This window comes from Eptesicus fuscus, chromosome 1 (genome assembly GCF_027574615.1).
Source record: "Eptesicus fuscus isolate TK198812 chromosome 1, DD_ASM_mEF_20220401, whole genome shotgun sequence".
Taxonomy (NCBI): Eukaryota; Metazoa; Chordata; class Mammalia; order Chiroptera; family Vespertilionidae; genus Eptesicus; species Eptesicus fuscus.
In genome coordinates this window covers 12556223-12580934 of record NC_072473.1, presented here as the reverse complement: position 1 = coordinate 12580934, position 24712 = coordinate 12556223, and the positions used below count along the sequence as shown (strand labels likewise).

General features: G+C 34.4%; 1 protein-coding gene across 4 annotated transcripts in view; it reads right to left on the bottom strand.

The window, feature by feature from the left end:
* Positions 1–24712, bottom strand: part of CNKSR2 (connector enhancer of kinase suppressor of Ras 2) — a 245805-nt gene that overhangs the window by 43297 nt on the left and 177796 nt on the right. For all 4 annotated transcript variants that reach the window (XM_008154569.3, XM_008154570.3, XM_028129718.2 and 1 more), the window contains 6 exons: positions 19829–19877; positions 15824–15996; positions 12961–13034; positions 12604–12675; positions 7936–8003; positions 1876–1976 (listed from right to left, as the gene is read on the bottom strand). In XM_008154569.3, coding sequence (XP_008152791.1) covers positions 1876–1976; positions 7936–8003; positions 12604–12675; positions 12961–13034; positions 15824–15996; positions 19829–19877 — 537 coding nt within the window. The remainder of the gene's footprint in view (positions 1–1875; positions 1977–7935; positions 8004–12603; positions 12676–12960; positions 13035–15823; positions 15997–19828; positions 19878–24712) is intronic.

Here is a 24712-nt window from a genome sequence, read left to right as displayed (position 1 = left end):
CTAACAATGTGAGTAGTTTCCTGCTTGAAATTCACATGTTGCTATGATTCAAGAGCTATTTGGTATAGCTGGAGTTTCCCTTTCTTCCTCTTCTATGAATATTTTAAAGGAATTATTCAGACTCTGATGTTCTAGGGACAGAGGGGAAATATGATAAAAACTACATCTTGTCACTGACTTATTTCATTTTCATAGCTCATCCTTGCATTCTGTGGCACTAGGTAAACTTCAGAATGTAATAAAGAAATGTGCATACAGATAGAACGGTTCTGAATTTTCCCCACTTTTCTCTTCTTCTCCTTAGGTAAGAAACATTGTCTTCAAATATTTTATTAAAAATATGGCTTCCCTTTAATTATTAGCCAAAAGTATCCATCCATTTATTTCAGAAACATTTATCAAGAACTTAATAAGTAAATGTCAGTGCTGAGCTAGGCCAGGAAATATACAGATGAATAAACTGTTGTCAAAAAGTTCACAGTCCAGTCCAGTGAGCTGTGTGCAGGCCCAAATATTCTGATTTAATATGTCTGGATTGGTCCTGAACATCTGCATTTCTAAAATGTTCCAGCGGTGATTCTTATGCACAGCCAAGGTTGAGAAGGCCAAAGTCTGGAATTATATCAACATCTTGCATGGCACCTTTCTTATTGAAAATCCCCTGAACTTATATGGAGGTGGAATTAGGTTTGTTGTTTTTGTCACCTAAATCTGGCTTCTATTTCCTATGTGGAAGACTCAGTCCCAAGATAGGCAGATCATGGTACCATGATCATACAAGGTATTGTCTAAACGGGGGCACTACTGACATACTTTCACTACTTCTGATGGGAAATGAGCATAAAGTGGGGTAGTCCCAAGCAATCCAGAAGTTGTTTAACCTATCAGAAGATCAAGGTATATACACAGAATAATTTATACAGGTTTAAGAGGTCTGGAGCACCATATAAACATATACATTAAATCAGACCCCATGGCTGTCTAAAAATCTAAATGCCAAAACATGTTCAATATAGATGTAATCTTAATTTCATGAGTTGATTCTAAAGGATATAGGTATACATTTTATTAGTGTGAAATAGATAAGGTCAATTAATTTTCTCTAAAAATATTTTTGTTATTTTCAGAAAGGCTATTCTGACACACACAGTATGTTTTCTTAATAAAATTGGTCATTCCACCTCTTAATTTTTTTGGAATACTTTGAGAAGGACAGGTGTTAGTTCCTCTTTGAATAATTGGTAACATTTATCTGTAAAGCCATCTGGTCCAGGGCAAAAATTTTACCCTTTGCAACAGCATGGATGGACCTGGAGAGCATTATGCTAAGTGAAATGAACCAGTCAGAGAAATACAAGTACCATATGGTTTCACGCATATGTGGAATTTAATGAACAAACTGAAATAACAAGCAAAATAAAGAGACTCATAGAGGGCAGGCTGGCAGCTCTGGTAGTGGTGGTGGGATTTTGGGGGGTGGAGGGGTTGAGCAAAAGAAAGAAAAGAAAACTCATAGACATGGACAACAGTGTGGTGATTGCAGTGGGGAGGGGGTGGGTGGAGGTGGAAGAGGGTATAGGGGGGATAAAGGGTGATAAAAAATAAATTATATTAAAATAAATAAATAAATACATAAAACTGGTCAGATACTTATTATGCCTGGAATCTGTGGTTACTGTTTCTCTTGATTAAATAATATTCTTTGTACCCTTCACTTAAAAAATTCCCCTTATTGCTTTTAGACTCCCTATTTTCTTTCCCCTAAGAAGCTGAGGTCTAACATGCAATTCACCACATACCTTTTTTTATAAACATACAAAGGGATATTTTAGGTCAAAGAATCTGATGCTGTTTATATACCTGTTGGTAACTTACAGAGGGAGGCCGCGGGTATGTATCATAGGGTGGCGGAGGACTGTCCTGTTTGGGTGTTGATGGAGTATCTGCTTCTTCCTTGTCACTCTCACTCCAGTAATCTGAAAATCCACACACATGGATATATCAACATTCTATTAAATGTTTCTAGACATATTTTCAGGAACACACAATACCAGCTAACAGAAGGAAGTTTACATTCCACTCCTACACCCTGCTTCCCAGCACCCCTTACCCCAGGCCCACCAACTTTTATTTTCACCTGGGTTCTGAGAATGAAGGAAGTGTACAATTAATTAATTCCAACCTCCTTTCAAAGCAATCAATTGTACATAACCACAATTTTAGGGAGTTAAGAAAAAGACATTGCATAAGCCAAATCAAGTTTAGGGTATTTGAGGTTCCAGACCAAATTATTCTGTAGCATCAATTAATGAATTACATCAGACGATGCCCCTTAAAAATGTACCATTTTATCCTAAAGATGAACACGCAAAGAAAAGTAATACATATATTGCTGTAGATCTTTACAGATATAAACATCTCCAAAAATAATGTTCTCAGTTCTCTTTTCTGGCTTCAATTCACTGGTTATCTAACAATCACGGTTTCCAGAGTCATGCTGACATAAATCTCTATAACACCACACTCCCACCTCTACTGGGAAACACATGGCAAACCCTGATTCCTGCCAAATGCAAAAGGGCAAATCTGCTGATGTGGGCTGCAAACTCCAAACTTCCAGAACTACTTAAAAGGGTAGAAAATGTAAGCTGCTAGACAAAGTGACTTGGCTGACCTCAGGCAAGAGAGAAGGGGAAAATTCTAAGAGATATATTAGTTGAATAAATAAAATACAGCAAAAGGGCAATAATCAGAATCTGTTCCACAAATAACATCTCAACCAACCTGTCATTGCTGGGTTAATTCTTTATCTGATTTACAAGGAAAAACCCATAAGTATTATCCATATGAATTTCAGATGATAAAAGAAGGGAAAAGGTATTAAAACAAAAGTTTCCTTATTCTCATGAAACTCTAAATCACAAAAGAACTATCAGAAGGCTTGACTAATATTCAGATTTCTGTGAAAAGTCATGGCACATATTTTTACAGGATCCCTCTCCACCTAGGAATTCTCATATTGTAGTATTTTTACACGTTTTCTTGTGCTGCTGATTAACAATTAATAAGTACAGCGAACATTTATTGAGTACTTACTATATGCTGAATAGAAAGTGGTAGAACTAGGATTTCAATTAAGAACTTGCCTTGCTCTAAACCTCAGAGGGCTAAGTCACTGGGACTTTTTGTATGACACACTGGGAGTGTAGATCTACACTCCTTTAAGGCCCCTCCTCCTGCTGCTTTATATGTCTGGCTACTGTGAAAAGAAATTCTTTAGCAATGGAGATTATTATATTTAGTGCTAAAAATACAAGGACTCTGAACATTCTATTCCTACTGTAATAATTTCCTTTGTGTAAAAGATAAGAAAAGACTAATCTAAATTTGATGTTTGTTTTTTACATTGGATCACACTGGTGAAGGTCAGTGTACTAACACTCCTGCAAATACAAACTGACAGAAATGGACCCGGCAAACATGGTGAGAAAACCATGAGCTATATACTAGCTATACACTTGAGCAGCTGTAGGTTCAATTCTTGGCTATATAACACTTACCATTTCTGTGCTCTTGTGACAGTTACTTAAACTTTAGGAGTCTGTTTTGTCCTCTATAAAACAGGGCTAATAATAACTGCCTTTAAGAGGGGTGTGTGTGTGTGTGTGTGTGTGTGTGTGTGTATTAAATAAGGTAATATATATTAAGAGCCTTTGAACCTGAAAGCACTCAATAAATATTAGTTAGGACTCCTGGTCCACTTTGTAGGTAGCATGCCAGGACAGTCTGACCCAGATCACTTAGGAGATAAATGCCTGGTGTTCATCTTCTTAGACATTAGTCTTTTCTTATAGCAAGTTCTAGCCCCAAAAAGTGAATTTTAGAACTCCGGGGCCTGGGTTGGGTAATTTTGTGGGATCTTGAAATACTACTGGGAAGTCACTGCTGGGGATGAAGGGACTTTGTGGAGGAGATGAAGCAGCACCTCCTCCACATCCCACCCCTAAGCAGTGGGCTTGCCAAGATCACTCTGCTTTTACCCTTCCTACTATTCCCAGAAACTGGCACCTCTGCTGAGTTTCTCTTTGACCTTTGCACCTTTGGAGTTTCAAAGAGTCAGCACCTCAAGTGGCTCTTATTGGCACACTGAGAAGAAAATGATCACAATTTTATCAAGATCTCTACAGCTATCACTACAAGTGACATATTTGGGAGAGTCTCTGATTTTCCTCCAGCTAAATTAGGAAGAACTTTAGTCCATTATTTGATGTAATTCTTGGTTTACTAAAAAGCATCATCAATCTAAAGTTTTCTTGGGTTGCCAGAGAACAGGCTACATGGAAGTTTTAGTCAGGCTGTTTTGGGTTTGTGTGGAAAATTACAAGCACACTGTTGCTCAGAGACTGAAACTAGTCTGATTTTCATTCTAAGAGAAAAATAATTAATTTTTCTGAGCTCTCTATTTAGCAGAAAACAGATGGATACTTTAATGTCTCTTGCAGTGAATTCAATTTTATAAGTAAGTATTCATAAATAAACAGTGCCATCACTAGAATAGGAAAATTTCTACATTACTTCTCATGTTGATAGAGAAGGATAATTTGAAAAAAATTGACTTTTTCATCTATAACTATCAAAGAAATACAAAATATTACATTCATTTTTATGTAATTAAAGCTCTGAAAAGACCTAATATGCAATTGAAAAGAATGTGTTATGAATGTCTAACTTGAAGCTAGAAAAATATAGACAAATGATTAGCAGATAATTTGCCAAATTGTGATCTTGGCAGAATTTAGTGTAACCCTGTTTTCTCTAGTACAATGACGAATAATGAAAGAGAACCTCATATCCTTTACACATCTGTAGCTAAAGACAGTAATTCACTAAACCTGTATTTCAATCAATGAAAGAGTAATGTCTAAGCTGCACTGGGTATTTAAACAGATACAGTGTTTGGCAGTTATTCCATTGCATCATTGTGAAATATTACCAATCCTCAATCAGCTATATTTTGTATGAAGTTTAACTTTGGTACTGAGAATGGCACTCAGGAGATGTCAAATAACTGTATAGAAGTGTGGAGTGCATTCAGTAGTTTTCTATATAGACTACTATTCATGCAGAGGTAGAAGGTCCATGTTTATGAGTTATGTTAGAGTGCCTGAGGAAGGTACACTCTAAGTGGAAATCCAGATTATTTCAGATTCCAGTTGCACTGCATTACCAAGACAGACTTGAATTGTAACTCTTAGCTTCTGCATATTATTGTCTACCATACTCCAGTGGGCACTAAAATATATACTCACATGAGAGACCAGGGCAGCATGAATCCATGAAATGAAAACTTTTTTGAGCCTGTATGTATAATATAACTTACCAGTTCTTTCATCCATAATGAAATTTGGTCATATAATACCATTACAAAAAAATTCACCAAAATCAAGACCATGCTCAGTTTTAAAGTAATGCCCAGTAATAACATACAGAAGTTAAGCCTGAAAATCCAAGCCTCTATATTCACACAAATTGACTTGTTTCAAAGATTCATTTTACTATCAGCACATTGCCCTCATTTCTAATTCTTCCATCTTAAAAAGATCAGAAATAAATCTATATGCATCTTTAGAGAACAGTTTTATGCCATTTAAATAAATTTGAAAAGGAAGGCTTATATTTTTTTTAGCACGCTCACCACAATTTTAAGCCTATAAATGAAGTTGAAGCATGAAAGTGAGAATAATACTTTATTAAATTAAAAAAAATTATTGTATTTATTGGGGTGACATTGGCTAATTTAAAATTATATAGGTTTCAGGTGTACAATTTTATAATACATCCTCTGTGTCTTTTATTGTGTGTTCACTACCCCAAGTCAAGTCTCCTTCCATCTCCATTTATCCCACCTATATTCTCTTCTATATCCCCCCAACCCCCTTTCCTTCTGGTAATCACTGTACTTCTGCCTGTATTGAATAAACTTTTAACAGTGAAGAAGTGTGGCTCAGCACCTGGCCTGGCATTCTCTGTCCTGGCTGGGGTTTGCCTGTGCACACTGATTTGATGAAGACGGCTTCCACCTTATTTGTTGAAGAATATATGCTGATTCCACTGCAGGGATGTTTTATTTTGTTATTTCCTTGACTCTACATTTTTTCTCATCCTGCAAGAACCAGTTTAGATAATGGAGCCAACAGAAAGCCTATCCCCCCACTCCCCATCTGGAAGGAGTCTCTCCAGTGTCATAATCATGAAACTTGATTACATTTTATTTTCTGTATTGTATGAAGAATGTCCTTTCTACTAGAATTCAATGTAATTTCAGGCATGATGAGTGACTATTTCACCTTGATACAATTAGAGTGCTACCTAGTGGGAGGCCTTACACAGAAACACTTAATATTGAATAAAATACCTTCTCTCCTTCTCCACTGCCGACTTTCTGATCACTTTCTCCAGCAAGTATTTCTTCTTAATCTTATCTCCTTCTCAGGCTTTAATTTTTTTTTGCATCTCCTTAGCAAATTTTAATCAGTTGTATATTATGCAAAAATTAGCACTGATGTACTTTATACTGCTGTTTAATTTTTCTTAAGCAATTTCAAGTGTGTATTTTTGAGATCCTCAACAAGATGATAAATTCCCACTGGCAGGAACCATATGTTGCTATTTCTTCGAAATCTCCCGCCCTATCTTCTCACCCTTTTTTCTCTCACCCCGTGGCTCTAAACCAGGGATTGGTAAACTACGGCCTGGAGGCCAATGAGGCCTCTGCGTGTGTTTATAGGGGCCTGTGAAATAAGAATGGGTTTTACATTTTTAAGTGGTTAAAAAACAGCAAAAGAAGAATATCTTTTGAAAGGTAAAACATGATATGAAATTCAATCCTAGCGTCAACAAATAAAACTTGATTGGAGCACAGCCGTGCCCCTGCACATGCTTACAGCTGCTTTCATACTGCAAGAGCAGAGTTGAGTAATTGTGACAGAATCTTTATGGCCTGCAAAGCCTAAAATATTTACTATTTTGGTCTTTGCAGAAAGTTTGCTGCCTCCTGCTCTAAACGTTTGTTAACAGATTAGTTTAAGGATCTGGTTATCTCTTTTACTAGTAGATTTCCCTAACCTTTAGTTTTCAGGTGTTTTGAAAAGTTTTGGCTGTGGTTTTTACTCTGAGAGGAAACAAAAGGCTTTTAGAATCTCCACATCAACAAACAGGCTATACCCACTGAACACACAACTAGAACTATGTTTGTCTATGTATCCGTCTGTGGAATTCTTTCAACTTTAGGATGTCTCAAAATTTTCAAAAAACAAAGCTTCCAAGCGATGTACAGCAAATCCTCTTTGGGAAATGTGATGCCACCTCAGAGTGGTGACCACAGCTTTTGTTAAGATTTCAGTTCTGCATAATGACATTGTGGTTCATAAATCTGAGGTTATTACCAAAGCAAGTTACATAAAAATCATAGAGTTACATAGTAACAGAACTGAAGAACATAACCAAATGTGATAATTTATAGAAGAAGAGATCACTCGCCTGAGCTCTTAGCATAAAAAGTCACTTAAATGTCTAAGTGACTATTACACAGAAAAAACAACAACAACAACCAAGGAGCAGAATTGGGTCAATATACAGAACCAATTACAGACATTTTAATTTTTAATATTTTTTTCTTTCATGGGAAGTAGACTGAGGGAGTTGGTAGCAAACAGAATAGAACTTAATATTTGCTGCTCTAAAATATTGTGTTTATTCCCTATCTGTTTAATTTATTAAACTTACCTATACGATGGTATGGTTTGGATTCAAAGTATTAGTACTCAAAAGAGAAATAATCACAAACTAACATATGCATTTTCTGTCAAATGATAGCAGTGAATCACTACAAAATAACAGCAAGGAAAAAAAATTGAAGAAAAAGTATTCCTTTACCTTGTTCTTGCTTAATCCTCTCTCTTTCTGCATATCCTGCAGTCAGCATATTGATTCTGTTAAGCCATCTGAAAAAAAAAATTAAAATCAGAAGCATTGTGACTTAATTTCTTATACTTCTTAGAAATATTTATTTCAGATGCCTAAGAATATATGGAAAAATCCTACATAAAAGATGTGTTCTTTGCTACTCTTGACACATGAAGACTTCAATTAGTTATAATATGCTATAGTGTAAAATGCCCCCACACCAAAGGTGCTATTTTAATAGAAAAATCTTTGGAAAACCTTTTAATGTCTACAACATAAAGGATTTTGAGATGAACAAAACCCTATTAACTCTGTTATTCCAATGTAGAAGCATTCCAACTAATTCTGTTGTTTTATTTCTTCAGAAGAAATGCTTCTTTAGAGATACTTAAACAATATCAGATATAAGTTGTCCTAATAAGGAAAAAGGTTGTGGACCTTGACTGTCAAAATAAATTTCACTATGAAATACTAAGTGTTGTTGAAGCTCTTTTAAGTTTAATGACCCGAAGGGAAACACATCTTGGGAGTACTTCTGACATTTGTCCCTAAGTACAAGGGTATTAGGATTTTCCAAAGACAAAATGAGCATATACAAATTTAACCTCTGCTTAGACCCTGAAAATTTATTTCCATGAACAATAGTAACTTAAAAATAAATCTTAGTTCTCCCCAATAAATCAGGAGGTCATGGTCAGGACACAGCACTGGGTTGTGCCCTCAGTCTCGAGTAGGGGGTGTGTAGGAGGCAGCCAATCTATGATTCTTTCTCATCATTGATGTTTCTCTCTCTCCTTTTCCCTTTCTCTCTCTGAAATCAATAAAAACATAAAAAATAAATCTTAGTTCTTTTCTCTTTCAGTAGTGCTGCTGTTGCCAATGCAGGGGACTGCCTGAAGTAAATCACTGTTTCAACTTCCATCTTTTGTTCCACCATGTCTCTCCCTGTGTTCATTATTCCAACTGTTTACACTGTATCAGATTAGCAAGTCACAAAATCTTTAAACTGATCTGACAAGTTCCCATTAGTTATTATGAGCTATGGTCCATATACTTTCCAAAATCAGAAATTAAATAAGAATCCACCTTGCAAATTAGCTTGAGTAAATTTGGAATCACTAGTATGGCTAACATCATTCAACTGGGGAATAATCTGATTGAGATACATTTCTAAGAAAAAGTTGTGTTTGAGAACTTTTTCTCCTAACAGTTATCTCCTCTGTTAAGTGGAAGATGACATTCTTTAAAGTGACTCATATAATGCATCATTTATGCTAAGTGGTGTTAAATGTGCATCAGATACTTAGAATACCTTGAAAAGGGAGGAAAGTTGTGTTCTTAATAGACAAAATCACATCCATGGTAATTTAAGTTTTAATTTTATGAATAAGTCACTTAAAGCCCAACTTTATTTTGACGAAACCTACAATGTAATTATCACCTCAAGTATGTTTAGAAAGTTAATAAGGGATTAGAGCAACATGGAATAAAATAAAGATTGATCAAATGAATTCAACGGCATGGTATACACACACCATTCTTCAGAAAATTATAAACTATAAGTAAGAAAGTTAACATCATGACAAATATCCTTTTAAAAATTATGTAATCAGTAGTAAAAGGTCAAAATTAAAATCTAGTCTATAGGTCCTTTGAAGGGTTTGAATTTGTACTACAAGGCAAATCTAAGCACTCTTAGGAAAAATTGCTCTGGGTCTTTTTGGGTGAAAATGAAGATTATACCACTAGAGGACTATTTGTTATTAAATTTTAATTTAGTACCTCATATTTACTACTTTTTAAAATATCACTGAAATTTCATTTTATCAGAAGTCTAAAGAACAATAAGGTCTTTATAAAATGAATCAGGAAACTAAAAAAGAGGATTCCTTAATTGTTCAGTTCTACATTTATTAAGTATCTGCTATATGCTGCATAATGAGTTATGGGGGTACAAAAATGAATAAGACATACTTTTTGCCTTTAATGAGCTCCAGAATTGCTAAATTTCATAAAACAATTGAAAAATTAAACTACTTTTACAAATAAAATTGCTGTTCATAATAAACACTATTAAGAAAGTGTGTAGATGAACTCAAGTCACAATAAGCTGAGCAATACACAAATGTTGGTACAATCTTAGATAAACTTGTCCTTAAGACCTCATCTAGAAACATCTAACCTATATGTGTTGCAGTTATGATTTTCTATTTACAGGCTCTTATGAACAACATATATATATATGCATTAAATAAGTCAAGAAACATTTATTCAGAGCCTACGTATGCCAGATAGTGTTTGAGGCACTGAGAAAATAGATAAACAAAACAAAGCGTTTGCCTTCATGTTTATATCTTAGGAGGAAGACAAGACAATACTTGGGTATACAAATAAACATATGTTAAATAGTAGCAACTGTATTAAAAAAACACAAGCTAAAAAATTAGAATGTCAAAATGCCAGGGGTACGGGGAGGCTGTTGTTTTAAAATAAGGTGGTTAGGGGTTCAAGTACTGAATTTAGAATATTTTCAAACACATTGATGGGGAAGTTCTTTAATATTACATCTAAGTTCAGTACCTTACCATATCACCAGTGCTAAAAATAAGATATCGGTAAGGGGATATTTTGTCTACAGTGAACAATCCAATGAGGTTGTCAATAGCTGACAGAGACTAATGTATCTAGAGAGAAAAAAGAGTAAGAACCATGGGGAAAAATGTAGAGATAGTAACCAAATAGAAGTTAGTGAGTCCTCACAAGTACAAGGACATATGTGCTGACATGAGAAATATATAAGCCAAATGAATTCAGTAACTAAGTCTCAGAACACTTGAGAAACAAGATGTTTTGTTTTTCCCCGCACGGACTTCACACAAAATGGAAATAGCTTTTTAATGTTTCAATACTCATTTCTTTTTTAAAAATATGTTTTTATTGATTTCAGAGAGAGGAAGGAAGAAGGAGAGAAATAGAAACATCAATGATGTGAATGAACATTTTTAATTTTGAAAACAAGGAGAAAACGCTCTCTAAAATTCTGGTTGCCTAGCATGAGATTTCAAGAATGGTAACGTATTCATTAAGAGAACATTATGGAAACTACATGAAAGGCTCAGTTCTCTTATCAATAATGAAAGATTTTTATCAACCATATTTAATACCTTTCTTTGCCATTTCCTTGTATTCATATCCTTGCTTTGGAAAAACCATGCCTGTATTCCCATTGTCAAAGAACAAGATTAATAAGACTCTAAAGTATACTCTCCAAAACAAAGGAAAATGGACAGATAAAGAAAAAAGCACATTAAGTGTTCATTTAGTGTGTTTAAGCACATTTTTTAAACTGCACAATTTTGTGGTTAAAATATTTGGATACCAAGTTTTTAGAGATACACAAAGAAAGGTAAATGGGGCAAGAGCCCAAAGTATATAAAAAGAATCTATATTGCAAGTGAATATTTTATAGCACTTACAACTTAGTAGGCCTTTATGTGTGATTATTTGCTCCTCATAAAAGTCTTATTGGTGAAAATGGTTATTATCTCCATAATTAAACAGGGTTAATACCCGGCATAGAGAGGTTAAGTTCTATGTCCAAGGTCACAGAATAGTAAGTAGGAGAGCTAGACTTTGGACAGTCTGGTTCCAAAGTCCATGTTCTTGACCACTTTATATAACCACCTTAACTGTCTGCATATATATATATAATACGTTCTACCTGTTGAAGACCTAGAAAGGGAAATATTTCCATCTTCAATCCAATTTTTATATATCTAGAAAAGGGAGCAGTGAAAGGATCAAATTCATAAAAGCTAAAGTAGAAACACAAAGCGGAATATTATAGATGATGCAAAAAATATATAGAGATTTTTTCTCAGAGCCATCAAATAACCAAGTAGCCATCTAATTATTTGGCTGTATAATCCTGTCCAGCGATAGAAGGTGTCAGAAAGAAATACAAACTTTGCTTAGGCATGAATTATTGAGATGGATAGATAGTCTGTCATAAATACTCAAACCTAGGAAAGTCAGCTTTTTTTGTGTGGATATCTTTTTTTCCCTCACCTAGGAGTAAATTTGAAGACCTATTCTTGAAATGGACTTTAAAAAATATTTTCTGCCCAGGTAGCCTGTTTGGCTCAGTGGATGGAGCATCAGCCCGCAGACTGAAGAGTCGCTGGTTCGATTCTGGTCAAGAGCATATACCTTGGTTGCAGGCTCCTTCCCTGGCCCTAGCTGGGTGTTGCAAGAGGCAACTAATTGATATATCTCTATCACATGGATGTTTTTCTCTGTCTCTCCCGGTCCCTTCTACTCTCTCTCTAAATCAATGGGAAAAATATCTTCGGGTGAGGAATAACAACAATAAAAAATAATAAAATTAAAAAAATCGTATTAGCAGTGTTCCCCCCCCCCCCCCATAGATGGATTCTGGCATATTTTGGGTAAACTTGACAGTCAATGAGTTTACGTTGACTTTTTAATGCTGTCCTTTAAAATTAGGTTGGCTACATTTTATTTTAAACTTGGCTGATCTAGAAACTTCAGTGACATTATCTAAGTATTAATGTGGAAAACTTAGAATTCTAAGCCTTACTAACTTTGTAATTATTTTGAAATTTAAGTACACTTTACCTGTTCATATCATCAAGATGCTCAGCAGCAAAATAAAAGCTTTTGATTTTAGGATGACAGGCTTTGAATGCACTGCAAAAGAAAACAAAGTACATTTATTTTATTTCAAATTGGGAAATAGATTAGAACATAATCATTTTAATGGGTAAAATTACCTCAACAATCTAACCTGAGTTCACATATATAATGCTTCTGCCATGATGACAGAAATCAGTAAAAAATCCAATTTTCTGCTCACAAAATGCTTTCTTATTACCTCAATTTGAAAGCATTAGACAAGCAGCCTATAATTTAAAAGCTAGAAAAAGTGTAAAAAGCTTTCCCTTTTCTCCCTCTCCCCAAATGAAATGAACTTACTATTTCTTGCGGCATTCACTGGCTCTATCAATTTTAAATTCAGGCAGACTGATGAATCCTTCTGCTTTTTCATCCTAAAAAGGTAGCACTCTGGTTTAGGATATTATATACAAAGGTTTGAAGCTGATACTATATAAGTAGGCTTTACATATCTATAGTAATAAATCTGTCCATTTAATTCTTAAATTTACATTTTAGAGATTAGAATTCCACTCTTATCTGTTACATTCCATTAAACTAAAGGTATATTTTGGAAATTTTGAATACTATAAATTAAAATATATACAGAAAAATTTTAAAATCTTTTTTACATTAAAATGAAGACAGGAAATTCTTTTTTAAACATACACATCTTATTTAATAAAATTGAAATATGGTTTATAAGTAATTTTCTAATCTGATGCACATAAACTTTAACACATAAAATAACTTTAGTCCACATTTACAATTCATAATTATCTATGATATTTAACGCTCAGATGTAAAGTATAGGTAAGTTTACTAACTCAATTCCTTTTCTGCCTCCAAAGAAATCTCTCATCAAACCTAAATTAAATAACTATTTTGTGTACTCAATATTTTACAAACAAAATAGGTTAATTTAATCTTCAAATATATGACTTGGTATATATGCTATATGCAAAGGTTATTTTTCACTTGGAAAATTAAATGAATTCTATAAAATCCTCCTATCTCTTATGAGGGATGAAAAAACAAGATAGAAGCATTATCCAAAATCTTACATTAGATACAAAGGACCCCAACTATGCTAACACTGACTTTTGCTAAACCCTTTCATTGTTGTCCCTTTCAAGCTCATGACCACGCTCTTCAGACTTTTACTCTCCCGAACTTTGATCCGTGCTGTACCAGTTCATTCCTTCTTATATTTCAAGTTTAAGTAAGATTAAATCCTCATTTACGATCTCAAAGAAAAAACAGACTTTCAATTCTTTTACTGTGTGTGTTTGTACACATGTTAAACTTTAAAAACAATTGGTATAACTGATAGTGACTAAAATGTTTGTGTTATTAAAAAAGCAATATTATAACTTTCTCAATATTTGAGTTTTTTCCTTCAAATCTTAAGGTAAATACAATAGTCTCGAATCTCTTTTTTTCATTTTGATTTCCCTTGTTACCCTGATGTCTTTAATGTAAAATGTTTAAATGTTGAACAATTAAAAGTATTTTAGGGGTAGTTATTATCTTCTCATAATGATATGATGAGGAACTTTTATAGTACTCCTAATAATGTCATACAAGGGTATTTCTTGGAATGTATACATTGGAATTATTCACTCGCCTCTTACAAGGCTAACACAGTAACAATAACTACCTGACTGAAATTTAGATACTGTTCAAGAAAAGGGGCCACAATTTTTTTTATCACTTGAACTGTGAAAGATAGAATATAATTTATCACACTGCAGACGAATCTACAGGTGATTTTAAAATAAAAAGAGACATAGAAAACACTATATTTTGATAATGCTTGATACACACACACACACACACACACACACACACACACACACACACTAAGTGAAAATGTAGGTAAAATTATGGTCTGTTTAGTATATCTAAAATAAGACACACATAATTATGTGATTGCCAGAAAGAATATTAAAAGTAAATAATCAAATCCTTCTATATAGTTAATAGAGACATTTATATTAAATAGCAAGATAGTAATTCAAGATTTCAAAAATGAAATATGCCAATTTGTAAAATATTACTAATAGTATATGTTTATTGAGTACTTAGTATGTACCAAACATTGGTGTAAGTGTACTGATTCTTTTCATCCATATGAGAGCTCAGTGACCTAGGCACTATTATTATTCCCTTTTTTGCAGAAATGGAAACTGAGGCACAGTACCTCAGTCAGTGTTAAGTCTACCCTCTTACACATAACCTAGTATAATATAAAATAACATCATAACAGCCTGTCTAGGGAACAAAAAATTCTCTACATACTGGATATTATAACCATAGGCATAATAATTTTAAACTACATTTCAAAAATCAATCTTCGAATACAAATTGAATAATGTTTTAACAGTATTCATATAAGTCTATTTAGCCACTATATTTCATTAAACCATGTACATTTTTTGAGAAAACAAGTTAACAATAGGAAATATTTTTAACAAACATAATAAGGTGAACTGATAGATGGCTATGGCAAAGAAATCAAAGAAAATGTAGTAGTGTAAAGGGAATATCAATGAGTAAGGTATATTCTTGTATATCTGTTGTGATATGTGATAGATTGTGATATAATTATTCTGGATATAAATTTGTTTACTGCAAATGAGTCAGGAAATAATAAAAAACAATTTAAATGTATTATATACACACCCTAATTGTGCCAAATAGAGTGAATACTTGCAGATTTTCAAAACCAGTCTACCAGTTCATTTTTTAAAGAAAAACTGAAATAAATTCTGGTGATACTACTCTATTAAAATTACTAAAGGATGTCCTCACTTCTCCAGAAAAAATTTAAAACTTCGAACAAAACAAGACATTTAAAAGTCTATATCAAATTTACATATATAATCATTTAAATTAAGCAACTGCTTTAATTGGGTTGGTATTTTTAATTAGATATACAAAACAACTTTATCTGGGTTTCAGATTTGTAGCTTCATTAGAAAAGATGACACAACTATCTTTATAGAACCCCAAAATGTAACTATTTTAAAAAGTCTTAAATATTTTCTAATGAAAAATAACTAGCAGAAATCTCCTGAATTTAGCCTTAAGGTGATTACATGATTTTAAAATACAAGTTTCAAAACAGTGATTCTTTTGGTTAAAGATAATGTATGGGTAAACAAAATATGCTTTGTCTTACCTCCTCATTAATATACCAATATAGGGATGCATCCTTAAGGACAAACCAATATTTCTTCCATTTCTGTGAAAAATAACTCTTTGCATCTTTCTTCTTCCAAAGCCAGCCCTCACAGTCACCACGGCCGAGATCTTTGCAAGAAATTCGTCTTTTGCTCTTGCCAGCTATAGGACCTAAATATAATAGTGGGTAAAAATGTTCTTTAAATTTTATCCAGATTTGGAGGTAGAAGATTAATTTACAGATCTCAAAAAATCAGTCTGGGTACTTAACCTTAAAAAAATCTTATTTTCACACTGCATTAAGATAAAAAATATGAAAGTCTTTAATACCATTTTCCCCATGTAAGTGACATACAATTTAATCACAAATGAGTAATTTGATCTAAGATTGCAGGGGAGTAGGTGGAAGTTACACTTGCCTCCTCCCAGGACCAAATCGAAATTATAACTAAATTATAGAAACAGCAACCTGAATAACCCACTGAAGACTAGCTGAACAGAAGTCTTATAACTAAGGATTTACAAAAGAAGCCACATCCAGATAGGTAGGAAGGGCAGAGATGTGAAAAGGGCTGGCCTTGTACCCACATGTGGTGGTTGAGAATCCAGAGGATTTCTCAGCTGCAAAGGTTCCCCCCTGAGGAGCGACATGTAGGGAAGAGTATTCCACAGAACATCTGCTGTGAAAATCAGTGGGGATTTCACCTGCCAGGTTAAGACCTGAGACTTCTAATATCCAGGTGCACTCTTAAAGGGTCAGCTTACAAAATCTCCTTCACAGGCACTCACCCTGGGCAGAACTGCCTAATACACAGAAACAAATACAGAGAGGTAGCCAAAATGGGGAGGCAAATAAACATGCCCCATATGAAAGATCAGGAGATATATACAGAAAGAGAACTAAAAGAAATGGAGGAAAGCAATCTATAAGATACAGAATTCAAAACAATTGTTATAAGAAAACTCAAGGAACTTAGGGAAAGACTGCACAAACTCAGTGAGAACTTAAAGAGATAGTAAGCATAAAAAAGGACGCAGAAACCATAAAAAAGAACCAGTCAGAAATGAAGAACACAATAAATGAAATAAAGAATACACTAGAAGGAATCAATGGCAGGTTAGATAAAGCAGAGGATCAAATCAGCAATTTGGAAGACAAGGTAACAAAAAACACTCAATCAGAAATTGATTGCATTTTTATACACCAATAATGAACTATCAGAAAGGGAAACTAACCCCCCCCAAAAAAAAAAAACACCAAAACACAAACAAACAAAAACACACCATCCCATTTACAAATGCATAAAAAATTCCTAAGAATAAATTCAACCAAGTAACAGATCTGTACTCAGAAAATTTTAAGACAACAAAGGAAGAAGATACAAATAAATGGAAGCATATACCATTCTCATGGAGGGGAAGGATTAACATCATTACAATGTCCATACTACCCAATGCAAGCTATAGATTAAAAAAAAATTTCCTATCAAAATATCAATGACATTTTCCCCCCGAACTAGAACACATAATGCAAAAATTTATATGAAACCACAAAAGACCCCTAATAGCCATAGCAATGTTGAGAAAGAAAAAGGAGGAGGAATCACACTACCTGATTTCAAACTATATTACAATGCTATAGTAATGAAAACAGCATGGTACTGGTATAAAACACACATACGTAGATCAATGGAACAGAATACAGAGCCCAGAAATAAACCCACACCTACATGTTCAGTTAATCTATAGCAAAGGAGGCAAGAACATACAATGGGGTAAAGACAGTATAATCAATAAATGATGTTTGGAAAATTGAACAGATACATGTGGAAAATGAAACTAGACCAACTTCCTACACCAGATACAAGAATAAACTCAAAATGGATTGAAAACTTAAATTTAAGACTTGAAACCATAATACTCATAGATTAAAGCATAGCCAGTGAACTCTCTGACATTTCCCTTAGCAATATTTTTTTCAGTGTACTTCTCCAGGCAAGGTTAACAAAATAAAAAAATAAAAAAATTGGATTATATATAACCAAAAAAAATTTTGCACAACAAAAGAAACCATCAACAAAACAAAAAGACAATGTCCTGATAGAAGAAATATGGCAATGATATATCTGATAAGTGAATATTCAAAATTTATAAAAAACTCATAAAACTCAACACCAAAAAACACACACAACTAGCAATCCAATTAAAAATGGGCAGAATATCTGAATAGACACTTCTCCAAAGAGGGCATACAGATGGCCAAGAGACATATAAAAAGACACTCAACATTACTAATCATCAGAGAAATGCAAATTAAAATCACAATGAAAAATCACCTCACACCTGCCAGAATGGCTACCATCAAGTAATCAACAAACAACAAGTGCTGGTAAGGATGTGGAGAAAAGGAAACCCTAGTACTAGTACACTGCTGGTGGGAATGCAGAGACTGTGGAAAACAGTATGGAGATTCCTCAAAAAATTAAAAATGAAACTGCCATTTGACCCAGTGATCCCACTTCTGGGAATATATGATAAGAATACCAAAATACCAATCAGAAAGAATATGTACACTCCTATGTTCATAGCAGCATTGTTTACAATAGCTAAGATCTGGAAACAGCCCAAGTGCCCATCAGTAGATGAGTGGATAAAAAAGCTGTGGTACCTTTACACAATGGAATACTATGCAGCTGTAAAAAAGAAGGATTTCTTACCCTTTGAGACAGCATGGATGGACCTGGAAAGTATTATACTAAGTAAAATAAGCCAGTCAGAGAAAGAGAAATATCACATGACCTCACTCATATGTAGAATCTAATGAACAAAATAAACTGATGAACAAAATAGATCCAGAGACATTGAAGCATGGAACAGACTGACAGGTCTCAGAGGGAAGGAGAGGAGGCAGGAAGAGGTTAAGCAAAGAACTTATGCATATTTGCATAGCCCATGGACACAGATAATAGTGTGGTGAAAGCCTGGGGTGGGGTGGGAGCCAGGTGGAGGGGGTCATGGGAAAATGGGTATATCTGTAATACTTTCAACAATAAAAATAAGTTTAAAAATTAAAAAATGGAACTTGTTTATGATCCAGAAATTCCACTTCTGGGAATATATACAAATACCCCTGTATTCATTACAGTGTTATTTAAAATAGCTAATATATGGAAGCAACCAAGTGCCCATCAATAGACGAGTGGATAAAAATGTGGTGGCACATATACACAATGGAATATTATTTGCCCATAAAAAAGAATAAAAGCTTACCCTTGCAACAGCATCAATGGACCTACAGGGTATTATGCTAAGTGAAATAAGTCAGTCAGAGAAAGAGACATACCACATGATTTCATCTACGGGGTGGGCAAAAGTAGGTTTGTAGTTGCATTGTGACATTCTTTTGAGTTAATAAAGCTATTATAATAACAATAACCTGCATGTCTTTTTCCATATGCACAACTGTAAACCCATGTTTGCCCACACCTGTATATGTGAAATCCAAAGAGCAAAATGAATAAAGAAACAAAATAGAAACAGATTCATAGATATAGAGAACATTTTGATATTGCCACAGGGGAGGGGGTTGTGGGGCTGGGTGAAAAAGATGACGGGATTAAGATCTACAAATTGATAATCACAAAACAGTCATGGGGATATAATGTACGTCATAGGGAATATAGTCAATAATATTGTAACAACTATGTACAGTTCCAGATGGGAACTTGAAATATTGGTGGACCACTTTGTAAAAGTATATTATTGTCTAACCACTATGCTGTACATCTGAAACTAATACAAAATAATACTGTGTGTAAAATGTAATTAAAAATAAATTAAAATATATAAAATTAAAAACAACAACAAACAAAAAAAGAAGTGTATAACCCCAGTATGAAAATCTGTCGAGACCATTCTTTGCAAGAGAGGATGGGTCAAGTGTGCTGGGTATCATCACAGTGCAAACCAAGCAGGTATGTTTCATTTCATTTCCTTTTCTTACCTTTGTTTTTCTTCTTTGATTTATGCTGCAGGGAGGACTGCTGAAATGTCTGAAATCAAAGACAGGGAAGAATGTTATCTGATAGGGTGCCGTCTGGAGCACCATCATAGTGTGCAGAACTCTCAGGACCTGAATGTTGACTCTGAAACCTGGTCAGAGAAATTACTTTCTTTTTCCAAATCCTCAAAAACAAAATTCATGTATATCATGCCATTCAATTTTCTAATCTCCTGGAAAGCAGAAGGGGATATTATCATTGTCCTTATTTTGTAGCGGAGAAAGCGGGGCACAAAACAGTGGTGAAATGAAGGGCTCTTATATATGCACAGCCCTACTTTATACCTCTTAAAAGGGTTTATTGTGCTTTCCCAGGCAATATCTCATTTGTTTCTCACAAAAATCTTATTAAGTGAGCAGGCCAATATGACTATTTCTTGTTCCTTAGAAGTTTATTCTATTATACACACCACCATCACCTACTGAGCTCCTAGGTACTCCCCTTGGCCACTAAATATTTCAGCATGTGGATCATTATTTTCATCTCACACCTACTTCTCTCACTATTATCAGTGAGTAATCTTCATGTAGGGGATGCCAGCACTTTGGCTCCTCAGTCCCTCATCTCCAATGATCTTTATTTCTCCACTCCTTGGCTATCCACTGCCATCACCGTATGTTATCTTAAGTACATTCGAACCACTACCTCCATTATCTGTTTTTCATAGTCTAATAACCCCAACTCAGCAATTTTTAGAAAATGTTCCTTTGAGGTATCCAATTCATTGACATCACCACACTTTTGTGCCTTTCTCTTCTTCATCTTGATTTCCATAGGACATCACTATAGTAATTCCTTTGAATCATGCTCCCAGCATTACTTGCCTGGCTAAACAACCATCTCAGTAAAACCTGTCTGTTTACTCCATGCTAAATGCCAGAACAGCTTAATTTCTTAATAGAAAAACCCACAACTGCATTGACTGCTCTAGTCTTCAAATAAATCACTGGTTCCAGTCAGACAGTCTACTAAGCTATATTGTTTACTGGTGTAATAAGGTTAATTATGTTTATATGATGAGCTAGCTAATAGGGTACAGAGATATCACATGTAATTTTAATTCACAGATAATCCTTTAAATGAATCTTATGTAGCAGGTTCTTCTTTTTCTTTACAAAGGTATTTCTATGAGGCAATTGAAGTTTGTTCACATAAAATTCGCTAGTCTTGGTTTTATATAATACATGTATATTCTGTGACATACTTTCTTATTTAGAATCTTTGCTCATAAAACAACAGAATAATACTCTACTTTCTTTTAAAAAATATATTTTATTGATTTTTTACAGAGAGGAAGGGAGAGGGGTAGAGAGTTAGAAACATCGATGAGAGAGAAACATCGATCAGCTGCCTCCTGCACACCCCCTATTGGGGATGTGCCCGCAACCAAGGTACATGCCCTTGACTGGAATCGAACCTGGGACCCTTCAGTCTGCAGGCCAACGCTCTATCCACTGAGCTAAACTGGTTAGGGCAATACTCTACTTTCATAAGAGATTTCTTGTGTTTGTATGTGGTTAACGTAATTTTCATGAATATAATATGAACGGATACTAGTCCTAAAGATAAGGATCAGATCATTTGCTGTCATACAGTGTAACCCAGAAATAATCACCCATGTGTCAAAGCTACATATGTGTGAGTGCACACACGCGTGTGTGAAAAACTTTGCAGGATTCATGGTTAAAGAAATTCACAACTTTGGAGAGAAAGCATAAGAGATAAAACATATTACACGGTGTTGATTTTTTTTGAGTGCACTTTATTTCAAAATAATAACTCAGGCTAGTGTGCTTAAGTATAGTTAATTTACATGTAGTTATTTTCCCTAAATTGTTTGGCTGTAAAATTACTGATTGGGTTTCTTTTTTCCTTTTGTGTTTCCACAAGTAACATTATGATTTTACAGTTCATTATTTTTAAAAATGACAAAGATGGAGGTGGTTTGTTTTTAGGAAGCTACATGGATAACAGACAGCTTGAAATAATTGAGTTATATAATATACCTCCTATGCTTTTTGCATGCTATTCTTTAAAACCTGGAAGTCTACTTTAAACTCTACACTAAAACATATTTTATGCTCTCCAGGTTTTCTTTTTAATAGGATTATCCTTTCTTTCCTTATAAAAATATTCTCATACTAATTGTGAGTACAGAGTATAATCAGTGTACATATTGTTGAAACCTAAGAACTCCTAGGCACAAAATATAGATTTAGCCATCATTCAAAGAAGCAAAGCCTTAGATGTCTTTTGTAAATATCATAAATATTACAATACAATTATCCTAAAAGAGATTTCATTATTTTTCTAAGTGATATAGCATTTCCTAAAATGAAAGTTATAATTGAATTATATTAATTAAAATCATGTAATTGAATTATATGCTTTTGAAAGTAACAGGGAAAACAATGGAAACTATAGTCAAGGAAATAGGTCTTTGTGCAGAAAAGAGTTACTACTGCAGGCCTGAAACTACTATCTTACAAGGCCCTGCTTGCAAGGTGGACCCTTGACTGACATCTGAAAAGTTGGCTGGTAAACAGTTCTCATCTGGAAAGTTGGCTAGTAAACAGTTCTCTATCCTATATAATAAAAGCCTAATATGCTAAGTGTCCGACCATTTGTTGGACCATTCTACCAGTTGCTATGACCCACACTGAGCACCAGGGGGCAGACACATCAATCAGTAGGTTAGTTTGCTACTGGGTCTAGACAATTGGGACTGGGTGGGACAGGTCCGACATGTCCTGGATCCCTCCCGCAGTACCTCCCCGGCCAGCCATTCTCCTGTGGTCCCTTCCAGGCCTCTAAAATAATTCATCTAATTAATTTCCTTTCAATGTGCACAAATCTGTGCACTGGGCCTTCAGTATTGACATAAAGCTTCCCTAAGCAATAAGGCGGTTTTGCCCACCTAGGGACTAAACACCTGTTTTCCTTATGGGGTCTGGAATTTTTATAATGGCCTTTAATTTTAGCACATTCTGGGCAGGGGGTTTCTATGTGAATAATCCAAGAAAATCCTTGGATGCTGGTTTTTTTTACTGGGGTAGCTTGGGCAGAGAAAGTTGTCAGAGAAAGCCGCATTTTTGTTGCTGAGGGAGAAAGCACTGTGTATGATCTGGAGAGAGAGAGAGAGAGAGAGAGAGAGAGAGAGAGAGAGAGAGAGAGAGAGAGAGAGAGAGAGAGAGAGAGAGAGAGAGACCGACCCCCATTGGAAGCCTGCACATCAATTTCTCCAGTTGTCATGGCGTCTTTTTTCCTTACTGATCTGACTGTATAACCTTGCTGTGTCACTGTAATAAATCTTAACCGTGGGTAGAACTCTCTGTTGAGTCTTATGAGTTTTTCTAGCAAATCATCAAACATGTGGGTGATCCTGGGGACCCCTGAAATAGCCTCATTATTCAAAAGATTCCTTACAAACATATTAGAAACTGTTCACTATTCATACATACATAAATAGGCTCCTAACAGTAAAGGTTTCCACATCTCAGCAACAGTGTGATTAAATGTCCCTGAGGTGCAAATTTATAATTATATGTTGTCTTTACTAGTCGTAATAAAGGAATTATTCATTCTGAGTGATGGATGTTTAATTGGTCTCATTGATCCTCTTCCAAATGTAACTGCACAAAAGAAGAGGAATTCTAACTATTTTATGCATTGTTTTAACTTCTGCCCAAAATGGGGCCTAGCACAGAGTAGATCTGCTCAATAAATATTGGTTGAATGAATAAAAGTTAAGTAAACCATTGATAAAGAGCATAGGATGTAGTCTTAATTAGCTAATTGTTTTAACCTGAAAGAAGTCCTTCGGTAGACAACAAACAAGCCAGGTGTCTTTTGTCCAGTAATCCATGTGCAGAATGTTACTGAAAGTTCTGTTTTTTATCAGGTCATTTGTTTTGGTAGATAATTAAAAGTTCCTGTTTACCAACCTCCCTTAGTATTACTTGCACTGGAATTGTCTTAGTGCACTTAAGTTCAAATTTGAATTCAAGATGTGGCTGGCTAAAGTACATTAAATCTGTGTCAAAAGATATTTATGCAAATAGTTATATGCTGAATTATGAATAGATGTGTTGAAATAATTCTATCCATAAAAATAGAATGTGCTAAAATAAAAAGCCATTATGAAAGTATTGTTGATCCTCTTCTTAACCATGGTGAGGCATGCAATGGTATTCTGTTTGGCAATAAAAGATCCCTTTTTCAGACATTTGCCTGAAAAGACCATTTGTCTTTCATTTTGTCCACAGATGTTCTGTTCAAACTCCATTCCCCCCTGTTCTGGGTGAGGAAGTATGGGGGAGGGTAATTTGGGTCATTCTTATCCTGAAACTTTCAGAAGCACTTATTTTAATTGTGGAAGAAAATGACAGTTTCTGTGTTTCATTTTGAAAGCTCAGCTACTATTAAATTCTTCTCAAGTTGCAAATTGCCACACTTATGGAAAAATTTGCAATCAAAATACTCTCTTGTTGCAATATAGTAACTTCCTCTTACTGAAAATTTCTGCAAAGTTCCAAGATTTCTTCTGTAACTCGTCAAACCAATCACTTATTCCTTATGCATTAGAAAAGGTGCTTAGCAATTTGAAACACTTGGGAGAAATGATAGCCTTTTCCACATATTTAATTTTTTAATAAACAAATAAACAAAAAGCCTTTAAGATGAAAATATTTCACAAAGGAAGGTATTTTCCCTTATTTTCTAATTATTGTGTACCAGCAGAAAAAAATCTAAGTATGAGCAAGTAGGGTAAGATAGTAATGGGAATATTAAATATATTTAATATAAAATATTAAATCAAGAACTCT